This window comes from Myxine glutinosa, chromosome 1, assembly GCF_964187855.1.
Source record: "Myxine glutinosa chromosome 1, kmMyxGlut1.1, whole genome shotgun sequence".
In the NCBI taxonomy this organism is placed as follows: Eukaryota; Metazoa; Chordata; class Myxini; order Myxiniformes; family Myxinidae; genus Myxine; species Myxine glutinosa.
Window position 1 is genome coordinate 182,821,973 of NC_136261.1, and position 15,764 is coordinate 182,837,736.

The window sequence follows — 15,764 nt, forward strand, 5'->3', positions numbered from 1 at the left end:
TGGCGGACTCACGCACGCTCCCATCGGCGCCCAGTGGCGCACAGGTCCTCATGTGGGAGACAAAGGGGGGAAAAGACAGATGAGCGAGGGGTAAGGTCTCAAGGGTACACATCAAACAAGGCAATGCAAGGCGAAGTGCGTACGGAGAGCGAAGTGAGAAAGCTCGTCCCTACCGTACGTCACCTCCCCTGTCACCTACTCTACCCTTGCCCTTACCCCATATTTACAACAATCTACACATTTACAAATCCTTCGCTACCGTCACATCTTCCCCCTATTTCCCCTATACCAAATTCGTCTCCACAATCCCTCTAACCAAAATTTTCCATCACCCAATTCATCATCAATCCTCATAAGGAGGGAGAGATGGAACAACAAAGCACAATGTCACACCCACGTCATGATGCGTCTCACAATCCAAAACATTTGCATCATAAAAATAATAAAAACAACCTGGCATGGTGTGGAGGTACGTCATCCCAGGTGAGTGGATGCAGATGGTGCGAGGAGATTCTTAATCCTAACTATCCTCTGAATGACATTAACACACTTTACACTACCCCGGGTCTTTCCCTGCCAATCCATTGGCCAACTTACACTATGGGTTCTAAAAAACCAATTCCCATTGACCAAACTGTGGTGCTTCTCAATTTGGGGTCTCACTCCCCCGATTCATCTCCCGGTGCCCTTGAACAATTTCCGGGCTGGGTCATGTAGCTCTCCCAGCAGGTCTACCCACCTGCACACCTCCACCACTGTAGTTGCCACCCGAGCTTACCTAGCTCCTCACCCTAACCTATCTAATTGGGGAAGGCCCCTACTGGCTCTGTCACCCCTCGGTGCCCTCTGGCACTGGGCTACCCGGGTCCGTCCTCCGGATCCTCGGGCCCCATCCACAACAACTCTACCGGCTCCCAGAGCCCACCTGCGGCCTCACCTGGCCGACATCCTCACAGTGGTGGAGTGCCCAAACCAACTACACACACTAACAGGCTACACGCCCAGCCATTTCCACAACACTAATGCACCCATTCAATCACCATTCTTCCACCACGCACCACAGATGCCAATATCCAACCACAATTTACCTGTACCCTCTACCTAACACTTACACTACCCTCCCCGGGTATTCGTGATGGGGGTCCATTCTTCCCCCATTCACACCTTCGCACCATCCACTCCACTCCACAGTTTCCACCATACTCACTCCACGACCATCCATTCCAATACTCCATATATTCCACACTCCATGTATTTCACACAACCATTCTCCATACACCTGTTGTTGCACACCTGTGCAATCACACCTGGTGCCACCTGCATCCTCCTTCCTTCCTGGACCATTTGGGTCAACACAACACACATCACCATCACTCCCTCATACACTGCTCCATCCACCTGTTCAGTTGCACACCTGTGCAATCACACTACAACTCACAATCATTTACTCATACCCTGCTCAATACACTTGAATACACCTCCAACACTCACACGGCATCATCTGAACTACCTGGTGCCCTGCTAACTTAGTGCTCCCCGTCTTCCCTTTAAACTAAGCACATACCACGTCATTATCATCCACACTAACCTACCTGCGTCCCCACTACAGGTATCATTGTCACTACCTAAACCTTACCGTTACCTATTGTCATCTTCTCTAGATCCCTACCGTTATATCCTAACCCTCCCGGGCTAGTTTTCACTGCCATAAACCCCATAAACTAGTGCTCCTTTGCCCCCGCTGTGAGAGATGGCAGAGTTGCCATCCCACCACATCGGGTATCTCTCACTACCAATTTTGCTCGTCCAAATTCAACAATCACTACCAATCCTCTGCCAATCATCACTCTGCCAATCCTTTGCCAATCATCAAATTTTGTTTTTCTAATTTCGGCGCCAAAACACTATCCTCATCATCACAGTCTACTCACTAGTGCCTCTCGGTGCGCCAATTCATCTCCAAAGCTCGGCTTCGCAAAGCCGAGCAATGAATGCGGGTGGTTCGTTGCCAGCGGATGGGTCCGTCCGGCATTCGGTGCAGGGAAGGCGGTCTACTCGGCCCGAGATTTCACGCACCATCGGGGCACGGGACCGTCCGATGCCCCAATCTCGGCCGGCTGGAGCGCGGCAACCACAAGGGGTCGCTGTGTCGGCCCTTCCAACCGGACCGCCCGCTTCGCCTGGCGGAGCTCGGACGCGACCGTTCCGAGCGAGGCCCAGTGTGGATCGCGTACGGCGGTTCTTTCGAAACCGCCGTGGTTCGGATCCCCGCTGGTCCTCGCGGCACGCGAAGCCCGGCACGTACCGAGGGCCCGATTCGGCTAAACGTCGTTCTAACCGCTAACCCGGTTAGCGTCGATGCTCCATTCGCATGCTTACACCCCGCAGCCCGTTCCTTGCTCATACATCCAGCCGTCTTCATGCTCTTTGTCATTGCACCTTCCCTGACACACCCAGGTACACTCACAGACTTGGTCACACACCTGACCACCGCACACACCTTTGCACACACTCATCGTTCGCACACCTCACCAACACACCTCTTCACACCCCCTCCTTGGTCACCTCCTCTGTGACAACCACAGGTCTGCTCTCACTTGCACACCCAACCACGTGCCTCACTACCAACTCCAGCGTGCATTCCCATACGCGCTCTACCATTCCAGGTGTGCTTCCTTCCATTCCAGGTGTCCATCCTCTCTCACCTGCCACAACCAACTCACGCCCCGTGTCACTCTTACTACTTTTACCACCACACTCGGTCGCGCATTCACCCTCACTCTTGACAGCGCACTCTTTCCTCATGCACCCGTCCGTTACACACCTTTCTCGCGCATCCTCTTGTGCACACTCTCTCGTTACTTCCTCCGTAACACTCACCACAGGTGTGCATTCTCCCTTACTCTTGACAGCGCACTCTTTCCTCATGCACCCGTCCGTTACACACCTTTCTCGCGCATCCTCTTGCGCACACTCTCCCGTTACACCCTCCGTAACACTCACCACAGGCGTGCATTCGCCCTTACTCTTGACAGCGCACTCTTTCCTCATGCACCCATCCGTTACACCCCTTTCTCGCGCATCCTCTTCCGCACACTCTCTCGTTACTTCCTCCGTAACACTCACCACAGGTGTGCATTCTCCCTTACTCTTGACAGCGCATTCTTTCCTCATGCACCCGTCCATTACACACCTTTCTCGCGCATCCTCTTGCGCACACTCTCCTGTTACACCCTCTGTAACACTCCCCACTACGCGCTTCCATGTGCCCCTCACACCTGCGCTACGACCAACTCACTCTCGACAGCACACTCACTCCTCGGCGCGCACTTTTTCCTCACACACCCCAGAGTCGGACATTCTCGCACACCTCCTCTTTCGCACACCGTACCTGTCGCACACTTCACCAACGGCCTCTCACGAACACCCGGGTCCACATCAACCCCCAAGCCGACTGAAGCTCCCCTCACATCATATACATTTCCACGTATATCGCCACTCACCTTGGCACCTCGTCTCCGCACCACCTCTGCCACCTGCAAACTCTTTATCTGGTTAGCAAGCACACCATCACGATTTGAGCACCGACCTTGCACATATTCCATTACTTCCTCCTTTATCTCCCTCTTAGTTTCCCTCCGTCTCTTCTTAATTTCACTCACCCCTTCTTCCACTTCCTCTAACTTTTGCTTCACCTCTTTTATTTCCCGGTGCGTCTCCTCAATTTCGTCCTCTAAGGCCACCTTAACCGTTTCTATGTGCGTCCTCACCTCCCTGTCCTTCGTCTCCATTACTTCTGTCACCTCGTCCAACCTCGTTGTCAGTCCCTCACGTACCATCTGACATTGCCTCTTCGTCGCTGTCAAGTCGTCCTTGATGTCTCTTTGTGTCGCTTTTAACCCTCCTAGTACTGCAGTGTTCTTTTGTACCTGCTCCGCTAACTCCGTCTGTCCCACCGTCAGCTGTTCCACCTCCTGCGTCAGGTCCTCTATGCCCCCTTGTAACCTAGCCGTTCCATTTCTCACCTCTTTCTCCATACGCTTCTCACCTCGCTTTACCTCCTCGCGTACCCCCGAGACCTCCTCGCTTACACCTCGTCGTATCTCCTCCTTCATCTCCTCCATCTCTTTTGTGGATGCCACCCTCATCTGTCCTAATTCATCCCTTTGGGCATCCAATTTGGTTTCTACCCCGATTTTCACCTCCTCTATCTGCTCTCCCATTAGTTTAATTTCCCGGGCCGATTGCTCCCCTATTTCCCGCAATTTGTTTTCCATCTTGTTTTCTAACCCCTCTAACCCATTTTTCACCCCCTCTATCTGATTCTCCTGGGCAGCCATTCTATTTTCCACCCCCGTTAACCCATTTTTCACCTCTTTTATCCCGTTGTCTAACCCCTCAAATTTATCGTCTAACCGTTCACTGGTACCCCTTGCTTCGTCCCTCATTTGACTCCTCAATTGCTGACCCTGAGTATCCATCTGGTTCCCCAATTGCTGACTATTAGCCCTCATCTCGTCCCTCTGCAGGTTGAGGGACGCCTGCATTTGCGTCATAAATCGTTCCATGAGGGCCTGCATTTGGACCACCCCCATTGGTGCAGCGGGCGCAGCTACCGTGCGCTCGTGCGAGGCGCCTTTTTGCGCGCCTGAAACCTCGTGCGCGAGGGCGCCATTTTGCGCGCCTGAAACCCCCTCAACCACATTGCCATTGTTCTCCTCCTCCCTTTCCTCCACATACATTTCCCCGAGGTCCTGGGTCGATTCTACCCCGTCTATCTCTCCCACCGGCATCCCGTCGCCTTGACCAGCCATGGCGCGACTTTCAAATTTAGGATTTTATAAAAGACAATCTTTGGGCCACTCGTAATTTGAGCGCGCTAAGCGCTTCAGGTCCGAATCCGACACTCCTGACACCACTTGTTACGGACGCGGCTAGGATGTTGATTGGCCGAGCGGATGGCCGCCGCGCCCGAACAGTTACTCCGACTAACCCGATTCCTGAACGTTGGCCAAAATCGCGCCACAGATATTCAATGGGGCAAAAACTAAAGCGAAGGATGTGAAGAAGAAGAACACCAAAGCAAAAGGGTGGAAATACGAATATTATTTATTACTATTTACACAATCAAAGAAACCAAGGAGGAGGAAAGATAAGAAAATAAAATAGAAAGAGGGACGGACCAGAAGGACACAGTGCAAATTCCTAGCTTACCTATAGCAGTCTTAATTAACCCAGGGACAGAACAAACAAAACAAACTCACGTACACAAGAAGGATGGAATCGTTGGAATGAATGCTGGAAGGAGGAATGGGAAGGTTCAGCTGGGGCAGATGGTTCGGGCTTGATTCCGCACGGGACGTCGGGCTGGACCTCGACGGCCACCGATGCCACCGCAATCTGGTTCCCGCGGGGTAACGGGTCGAAGCGGCCTGGTGGAGTCAACTGCTGGTGGAGCCAAAACTACTGGTGGGGCGCAACTCTTTCGTTGCACTTCTTACTTCGCACTTCTGTCAAAGGCTTCCCCGCGCTTCTTGTTTCGCACTTCTGTCAAGGCTTCCCCGCGCTTCTCTCGCACTTCTCCGAACTCATCTGCTGCCTCAATCGTCTGCTCGTGCCGCTGTGTGGACGTCGCGTGCTTTTTCCAGGACTCGTCTTTGGTGGGGGCGTCCTCTGCGGGTTATATATGCCACCCCCTGAACCTTCGCGAACCTCCTTGATGTTTCTCTCCACACCCTCTCCAAGTCCAACCCCTTGTTCTTGGTTGGTTGAGTGGGGCTGATTCACTCCTCCCCTCTATGACGAGGTGGGGACACGCCTTTCTTCCCCGACGCGAGCACATGTTCAATGGCGGCAATTGCAGCAAACCGCCCAATTCAGTCGGCAAAGGATGCAAAAAGGGGAATGCAGTTGGTAATGGAGGCTTTGAAGGAATTGAAAGGGGATCTATCTTATGTAATTCAGTGCAATGGAGTATTAAGTTAATGGAAGACAAGGCCTTACCCTAATACACAAGGAAATAACTGTCAACAAAGATATATGGTGTCCTTCGTGTATGCTTTATGGAATTAACTACGGGAACGCCCTTTGACCTTTATACAACAACAAATGCAGGAAGGAGGGTGACATTTTACCACAATTCATCACACAACAATAAATAAATAAAAAACATTCTCATATCCACAACACTTAAGGTCAAATTTTCAAAATCAATTTTCATCTGAAAAGCCGTCAATTTTCAACCGATTGACTTGAAAATTGAACAGCATTTGCCTATCGAGTCACTAAATTGGGAAACATACTCTTTTTGAGGTCAAAAGGTGAAAGGTCAACGCAAGGTCAAATTTTCGAAATCATGAATTTTCATCTAAAAACCCATCAATTTTCATCTGATTGATTTGAAAATTGAACAGCATTTGTATAGTGCCTCACTGAATTGGGAAGCCAACTGTTTTTGAGGTCGAAAGGTCAAAGGTCAACTCAAGATAAAACTTCTAAAATCATCATTTTTCATCTGAAAAATCGTCACTTTTCATCCTATTGACCCGAGCATTGATCAAGATCGTCAATTTTAATCGTTATGAAATTGACAATTTGCTGTATTCATGGAAACCTTTGGGGGGAGGGGGGGCGGGTATTGCAAGTATCGTGCTCTGCATGACATCTTCTTGTTTGTTTGTTTGTCCGGGCGATATCTCAGTCATCCTTTGAGCTAGGAAGCTGAAATTTCGGCACAATAGTGAGCAAGTGCTTTGGCAAAATCAGTATTTTTGGTTTTTTGATTAATCAATTAGTTATTTAAGTGGAATGATGCCCTCACGCCAGTGAGCTTTCGTGTCCGCCACACGCGCCCCCCCAGAATTCCCACGCACCTGGAGGGCCAGTTTGCGGGGCAACCGGATGACCCGGCCGAAGCGCCCTCTGGGGACTGGCGGCGTCTGGGGTGCAGGGATGCCTCCGGTTGCACCCGGGATGGGTGCAGGACCGGGGGGCGGCGTGCCTGGGCAGTGCCGGGGGTCCGCCCGCAGGGGGGCGGCCCTGACGCGGGGGCCAAGCCACCAGTGGTGGGTGGTCCACGTCGAGGTGGGCCGGCTTGAGGCGATCCACCGAGACGCGGTCGGGAGTGCCGCCGATGTCCAAGGTGAAATGTTTCACCCCGGTCTCCAGCACGCGGAAAGGCCCGTCGTACGGGGGCCGCAGTGGTGTCCAGTGGGCATCGTGCCGGACGAAGACGTACTCCGCGGTGCGAAGCTCCGGGGCGACGTGCGTAGGCGGGTGCCCATGGTGCGCCGTCAGCACCGGGGCGAACCTCCGGGCGGTCTCCTGCAGCGCGGAGCACTCCTGCGCCACGGACCATGGTGCCGTGGGGTCGGGGAGGAACTCGCCCGGCACCCGCAGCGGTTGTCCGAAGACCAACTCCGCCGCGGATGCGCGCAGGTCGTCCTTGGGTGCCATCCGGAGGCCCAGCAGGACCCAGGGGAGCCTGTTGACCCAGCCGCCGTCACGGAGGGTGGCCCGGAGCGCGGCCTTCAACGAGCGGTGGAACCGCTCGCATAGGCCGTTGGCCTGGGGGTGGTAGGCCGTGGTTCGGTGCAGCTGGACCCCGAGCCCCCGCGCGACCGCCCCCCAGAGCTCCGAGGTGAACTGGGGGCCGCGGTCGGACGAGATGTCCGAGGGGGCGCCGAACCGAGCGACCCAGGTGGCGATGAACGCCTGCGCGATGTCCACCACCATCGTCGCCGCCAAAGGCACGGCCTCCGGCCACCGGGTGGTGCGGTCCACCATGGTGAGGACGTGGGTGAAGCCCCGCGAGGGGGGCAGAGGTCCCACCAGGTCCACGTGCACGTGGTCGAACCTACGTGCCGGCACCGCAAACGGGGCCAATGGGGCCTGGGTGTGCCGGTGCACCTTCGCGCGCAGGCACGCGAGGCACGTCCTGGTCCAGCTGCGGACGGCCTTACGGAGGCCATGCCAGACAAACTTGTCAGCGACCAACCTCTGGGAGGCCTTCGTGCCCGGGTGGGACAGGCTGTGGATGGCGTCAAAAACCTGGCGCTGCCAGCCCGCGGGCACGATGGCGCGAGGCCGCCCGAGGGAGACGTCGCACAAGAGGGCCGTGCCGTCGAACGGCACCTCGGTGATGCGGAGGCCCGTGACGGCGGTCCACAAGGCCTGGACGCCGGGGTCGGCGGCCTGGTCTGCCGCCATCCGGGCATAGTCGATGCCAAGGTGGACTGCGTGGGCGACGGACCGGGAAAGGCAATCCGCCACCGGGTTGTCCTTCCCCGCGACGTGCCGGATGTCCGTCGAGTACTCGGACACGGCCGAGAGGTGACGCTGCTGCCGGGCCGACCACGGCTCGGCGACCTTGCCCATTGCGAAAACCAGTGGCTTGTGGTCGACGAAGGCCGTGAACGCACGGCCCTCGAGCAGATGGCGGAAGTGCCTGACCGCCAGGTGAAGCCTGAGCAACTCGCGGACGAAGGTACTATAGCAGCGTTCGGGCGGGCGAAGCTGCCAGCTGAAGAACGCTAACGGTTGCCAGGCACCACGCACCCATTGCTCGTGCACCGCGCCCACCGCGTAGTCCGAGGCGTCAGTGGTGAGGGCGATCGGTGCATCGGGCGCCGGGTGCGCGAGCATGGTGGCGTTAGCCAAGGCGAGCTTCGCGCCCACGAACGCCGCGTCCATCTGCTCGGTCCAGGTAACGTCACCTTTGCCCGGCTTGCCCCGGAGGGCCTCGTGCAAGGGGCGCAGGAGCTGGGCGATGCGGGGCAGGAACCGATGGTAAAAGTTTACCATGCCCAGGAACTCCTGGAGCCCCTTGATAGTGCGGGGGCACGGCAACCCCTTCACCGCCTCCACCTTGGCCGGTAGGGGGACGGCCCCGTGCCTGGTGACGCGGTGCCCCAAAAAGTGGCTGTCGGCGACGCCAAACCGGCACTTGGCGGGGTTCACAATGAGGCCATGCTGGCCCAGACGTTCGAAGAGCGTGCGGAGATGGTGTAGGTGCTCTTCGCGGGACGCGCTGGCGACGAGGATGTCGTCCAGGTACACGTAGACGAAATCCAAGTCGCGCAAGACGCTGTCCATTAGGCGCTGGAACGCCTGAGCCGCATTCTTCAAACCGAAGGGCATCCGAAGAAATTCGAAAAGGCCGAACGGCGTGATGACCGCCGTCTTCGGGATGTCCTCCGGCCTGACGGGGACCTGATGGTAGCCGCGTATGAGGTCCACCTTCGAAAAGAAGGACATGCCCGCCAACCGGGCGGAGAAGTCCTGGATGTGGGGGACGGGGTAGCGGTCGGGGGTGGTAGCGTCGTTGAGGCGCCGGTAGTCCCCGCACGGTCGCCATCCCCCGCCGGGCTTTGGCACGATGTGAAGCAGCGGCGCCCAAGCACTCTCGGAGCACCGCACGATGCCGACCCGCTCCAGTGTAGCGAACTCCGCTCCAGCTACGGCGAGCTTCGTCGGCTCGAGGCGGCGTGCCCGGGCGTAGACCGGTGGCCCGGCGGTGGGGATGTGGTGTTCCACCCCGTGCTTGACGGCCCCCGCCGAGAAGGTGGGCCGCGTGAGGGCCGGGAAACCTGCGAGGAGGCGGGTGAATTCGTTCGCCGCCGGAAGCGTACAGATGAACCTGGCCGGAACCGAACCGCTCAGCAAGCCGCTCGGCGAGCCGCTCGATGAGCCGCTCCGGGAGCTGCTGAACGAGGCGGGCAGCGTGCAAGCGAGCGAGCTGAATGTCTCAGCCTGGACAAGCCTTCTGTGCTTGACGTCCACCAGTAGACCATTGGCACACAGGTAGTCCGCGCCGAGCAGTGCCATAGGCACGTCGGCAGTGACGAACGACCATCGGAAAACCTGCCCTCCGAACCGCAGCGAAAGGCAGCGTTTTCCGTACGTGCAAATGGACGTACCGTTGGCGGCAAGCAGCGCGGGGCCCCGGCCCGCGGACTGCTTGTCGGACGTACCGGCGGGGACGACACTCACCTGCGCTCCCGTGTCGCACAGGTAACGGCGCCTGGATAAGGTGTCCGTGATGAACAACAGGCTGCCAGTATGGCCGACACTCATGGCAGGAAGCGAGCGCCGGCCTGGTCGTTTCCCGACCTGCCAAAAGTACAAGGCGGGCGACAGGACCTGGCCTTGTGGCTGAACCTGGCATGGAAATGGCACCAGGTCTGGCCCGGTGGTGGTCGCCGCACCGGTTGCGACGACGGTGGTGGGCGGGGCGTGGCGGCGGCCACGCACGGATCCGCCAAACCTACGCCGCGCTCGGAACGAACCGAACGCCATGCCACGCGGCCATCCGTCAAAACCTATGCCGTGCTTGGAAGGATCCGAACCGCCCGTGCCATGCGCGGCGCCGGGACCCACTATGGCCGTGCTATATGCCGGCCGCGCGTCGTGGGCTGCGAAGTACTTGTCCGCCTCCCTGGCCAGGGCCAGCGGTTCCGTAATGGTCGACCCGGCCAACGCGAGCCGCACCTGTACAGGCAGCGCGCGGAGGAAGAGAGCACGGAACAGGAAATCCGTGCGGCCGTCGCCGAGCAGGGCTAGCATGTAATCCATGCGGGCGGACGGGCGTGTGTCGCCGAGAGCGGGAAGGTCCAAAAGACGGTCGGCGCGGTCGGCCTCTGGGAGGCCAAACGTATCGAGGAGCAGCTGCTTGAGCGCCGCGTACTTGCCCTCGTCCGGCGGGTGCCGGAGGAAGGACACGACGCGCGCGGCCGTGCCGGAGCCAAGGGCAGCGACCACGTAGACGTACCTCTTGTCGTCCGCCGTGACGCCCCGGAGCTGGAATTGGGCCTCGGCTTGAAGAAACCAGGTGTCGGCCTGCGCTTCCCAGAACTCCGGCAGCTTGATCGCGTTGATGGCCATTGCGCGTTCGGGGATTCAACTACGGTTGAACCAGTCGGAGGTCACCAATGTGGTGCGGGAGCACACACGTTGAACAAAGGTAGGCCACAACGCTTTGGTTATCATCGAGCTCTTTATTCATTGCTCACTCATCCGCACTGGAGTGCTCCGGGCTGCGCACCCGGTGTATATCCTCTTGGCCACGCCTACCCCTCGGGCGTGGCCGCCGCCCACTTGGTGCGTGGAATGATGCCCTCACGCCAGTGAGCTTTCGTGTCCGCCACAATTGATTAAGAACTTATTTATTTCCTTTCTCATTTTGCCATTATCTCAGGCCCCGCCAAGGTAAGCAACATCGGCATGCTTCGAGATGCAGAGCCTCCTTCCATGACTGCGAACACTGTAAAAAGTCATGGTTGGACTTGGAGTAATAAACTAATAAACATGTCTTTTTGATTTATCTGAGTCCCTTCTTTCAATGTTTATTATTGTCATTAACATTGCAACTCCTCAGCTCATTTTCATCCCTTCTTTAAGGTTTTGTTGGCTTCATGGAGGGGAGCACTTTGTTAGGCGGTGTATGGATATGGATTAAACGTGGGAGGTGTAAGTTCACTCTACGGTTGCGCTCGTATGTCTTGAGATTATTTTTTGATCTGCTTTATTTTATCTTTTCTCTTTCTTGTCGTACTCACCCAGATATCTGTATATTTTTGTTTACAAAAATACAACGATGGTTATCCAGCAACTGCCGACACCCACAAATAACAGGCGGTTTCATACGGACCTTCGGCCTGCTGAACGTTACATCGTTGACCTAAAGTTCCGTCATTTTTAATGAAGTAAAATTGTTAAAGCTGCATTGGCTTCATGATCTGTAAATAATATGGGTAAATTGAAGAAACTGATATGCAAGTTTATAAAAAGGGGCGGTGTATAAATAAAGGAAGTTCCGGTTAGGGTAGAGTGTAGGTTTCGCGCATGGCTCGTTTGTTTTGTTCTACCAGGGTCACTTGCCTGTTGGGTCAGTCCGTACGGTCGGCACCCAGGCGTTTACAGTCATGGCGGACACAACGTGGTCGTGCCTTTTCCGAGAGTAAGAATCCGCGACTGGGAGACAACGGGCGGCTGTCGGAGTTGGACAGAGCTGACGCGTGGGTGAGTTTACAGGCCCAGATCATTCACCTATTCACGGTTATCAATGTATTGTATAGCTCGGCGTAACCGTGTGTGGAGTCATACTCTGTTTGGTTTGTTGTTGGATAATCAAACTGCATACTTGCCAACATTGGATTCCTCCAAGAAGAAACCTGATATTTGTAGTCTGCTCTGACCTCGTTTTCGCGCTGGAAGCACCCGGCCGCTGGTTGCATCATTTATGTGGGGGCGTCTGCCGCTGATGCGGTTGGAGTTGTGAGAAAAATGACTGTTAAACAGTAACACCCCTAGTAAGGTGTATCGTGGTAAAAAAATGTGATTCTATAAAGTTTAGTCACAATTGACCTTTGGGCTTGGGAGCTCAGAGGAGTAGCATCACAAACAAACAAAATGTCTCATTCGCTTTTATATGCAAGATAACATTGCTCCAAAATCCTAATGAAATGGAATGACATCTTAAATGAAAGCAGATCGCACAAAAGTGAAACAATGCGATCTCGTGTTTAAAAAGAAAAAAAGAAAAAAAAAGATTTACATCGAGCAAATACAACCTGTAAACATCCGACCTGAAAAAAAGGGCTGCTGTTGACTGTATTTCCATAGTTTTCAAACTAACAATCGTCGAAGAATAGCACTCAAAGTTGAGCAGCAAATTCATGACAAATAGTTAAGCAAAAGGACAAATGAAGCAACTGGAAAGGTAAGAGAATGTTGAAGGTTTCATTCATGCACTCCCTTAGTATGCATGGAAAGTTTCGGGCCATGAGGTTTTATGGTTTTGGAGTTATGGAGGAGACACATGCACCCTGACGTTTATTATTATAGATAAATATGTTAATGATGTGGTTTGCATACAAGTACAGCAAATGTAATTTGGTTGGAGGTCATAATTTATTTTATTTTTTTGTATACAGAATGGAGGCTCGTAAAAGAGCTAACATTTATCACACAAACAAACAGACAAACAAAGTATATAAAAAGGGGAGCGGTAGACAAGATGGGGAGAGAAGGGGAAGCACATAAACGCAACATTTGAGAGCAGGGACATCGGGAATGTGTGGGAGGGATAGGGCTTGGGGGGAGGCGGCGTGGGAAGGGGGGGGGGGGGGTGGGGTGGGAGAAGTATAAACACAAGGACACCAAGGACTTCCAGGAAAGAAGTTGGTATTTCAAAAAAGTGGAATTGCGGTGAAATTAGCGCGAGTAGAAAAGATCAAGGTTTTGGATGGGGGAAGATAAGAGATGGTGGTGAACAGCTGTTTTAAAGACCTGGAGGGAGGAGTGGGATTGAAGAGAGTGAGGGAGTTTGTTCCAGAGGTGGGACAAAAGAGGAATGAAGGAGTGAAGGTGAGCAGAGTCTTGATTTTGGCAGTTTAACCATAAGAGGGTTGCAGGCAGATCTTGTGCGACCTGTAGGAATATTTGGGGGACAGAGCCCAGAGAGAGCTGGAGGTGCAAGGCTGGAGAGGAGTCGGTAGAAGACAGAAAGACCACCAACCTGGCTGTGGTAAGTAAGTGAAAGGCCCTCGGAGGTAGCTTCATCGCGGGAGATTCCAATGATTCTGAACGCTTTGGTTTCATCGGCGTGAAGACGAGCTAAGTGTGATTATTTTTTCTCTCTGGAAGATAATTCCTTTCTTAGAGAATTTCTTAGAGAATTATTGTGATTGTTTATTATTATTTTTGTGAGCTCTGGATTGTATTTAATTATTTAAGAGTGGCAGCATAGAGTTGTTGGAGTAAATTTGGTTTTTCCACATTTAAATTTACCTCTAAATTGATCATCATTATCATCAATTGATACATGCGAGTAATATTTCGTCCCCAAGTGTAGCTTTGACTTTGTCAATTCTTCCACAGAAACATACTTTTTTGTGCACAGATTCATCCCATCTTGTCTTCAGTTGTCTTGCCAAACCTCCCGCTCTTGGTACTCTGAATCCTGTGGTGAGTCAGTTGCTTTGAAACAACTTACAATCTTCTACTGGTAGGCAAATCCAACTGAAGACAACCTCGGATCATTCCACAAATCCCGCAACAAGTGTGTCTACTCTCAGGAGAGCCAGAAAAACGACTTCTGTCCAATCTCAAGAATGAGCTTTGAAACTTGTCTCCCTCTGCTAAAACCTGGTGGCTGGCACCTTGTTAAGTCTGTGTCTGGTGTATGCTCCCCATCTATCCTTTCCCTCATTTCAAATGGAACCAATGACGACTCTGCTCGTGAGAAGTCCGAATGCTTCAATTCCGTGTTTTTTCAAAATCTTGCGTCCCTAACACTTCTCTCTCTGTACACACCCTTCCCAGTCGTTCCCAGCTACTTCTGGATGCTGTGTCTTTTGCAGCTGAGAAGGTGGAAAAATTTCTGACTCTACAACTGGACCAGGCGGCATCAGCTCACGCATCCTAAACACCTGCTCTGCTGCTCTTGCACTTCCTCTCTCTCTCTGCCCTTTTCGTTCTGTCATGTACCACAGGTCATCTTCCATCTGCTTGGAAATCTGCCAACATCATCACAGCATCAAATGAGAAGGTGCAAAAACTGATCCTCTCGACTACAGACCAATCGGCTTACTCCCAATCATAAGCAAATTCATGTAATCCGTCATCGCAGTTGATATGAAATCCTTCTTTTTCTCCAACAGTCTCATCTCAGATCAGTAATTCAGATTCAGACATGGTTACGTCACTTTAACTTCGACATGCTGCTTTGACTCTCCCAACAGTTGATGGAGGCCTTCAATATCAGACATGAGGGCTGTCTCTCTTGACATATTTGGAGCTTTGGATAGTATGGCATCCCACCTTACTCTCCAAACTATCTGCCGATGGAATGCGAGGCCAACTCTACTCTTGGATTATTGATTTCCTCCACTCTCGTAGCTAAAATGTGGCTATCACTGCAACACTTCCTTCCCCTCTCCCTGTCAAGGTTGGAGAACCCCATTGTAGCTTTCACGGCCCCATCTTATTCCTAATCTTCATCAATGATCTCTCTGACTTTGGAAAACCCTCTATCTCTTTGCTGATGAGTCCACTCTCCGTGCTGTCCTCCTCCTTCCCCCAGGTATCTGCGGGATGCATGCTGTCCACCAACAACCCCCTCCGAATTAAACTGCCTAAATCCAGAACCATTGCTCACCTTCAGTCATTTATCCCTCTTTTTTTCCATCTGTGGAATCACCTTCCACACTCTCTTAATTATCATTCTTCTCCACCAGTCTTCAAGACGGTAGTTCACCACCATCTCAAGTCATCCCCCATCCAAAAACACGATCTTTTCTACCCTCATTGATCCTCACCCAAATCCCTCCTAATTTTCCAATTTTTTTCTCCTTAGAATTTCTCCTGTATGCTTGTGTTTTGCATCCTGTTTTTGTCTGTCTGTTCTGTCATGATCCGTTCAGTGTGCTAGCTCTCCCACGAGTCTTGACTTTGTATACAAAAAAGGAAGTCCAAATATTATGAAACCTTAACATACTAAGAATAATACATTAACACAAAAAACACTACCATACCGTATAGCTGTAATTTTCAATAAAAGAAAAATAAGTCGCATCAAGAGAGAGCAAAGAGGTACAAGTATATATATTTTAAACTTGTCATAATAAATGCACTACATTGCCAAAACTATGTGGACACCCGAACATCACACCCGTATGTGCTCGTCGAACATCTCATTCCAAAATCATGGGCATTAATATAGAGTTGTTATACCCTTTGCTGCAATAACAGCCTCCACTCTTCTG

General features: G+C 53.0%; 1 protein-coding gene across 2 annotated transcripts in view; it reads left to right on the forward strand.

The window, feature by feature from the left end:
• The first annotated feature begins 11,616 nt into the window (after positions 1 to 11,616).
• Positions 11,617 to 15,764, forward strand: part of TMEM160 (transmembrane protein 160) — a 31,978-nt gene continuing 27,830 nt past the window's right edge. Inside the window, exon 1 of one of the 2 annotated variants that reach the window (XM_068123473.2) lies at positions 11,617 to 12,018. In XM_068123473.2, coding sequence (XP_067979574.2) covers positions 11,842 to 12,018 — 177 coding nt within the window. In that variant the 5' untranslated portion in view covers positions 11,617 to 11,841. The remainder of the gene's footprint in view (positions 12,019 to 15,764) is intronic. The other variant, XR_010985340.2, reaches the window with a different exon arrangement.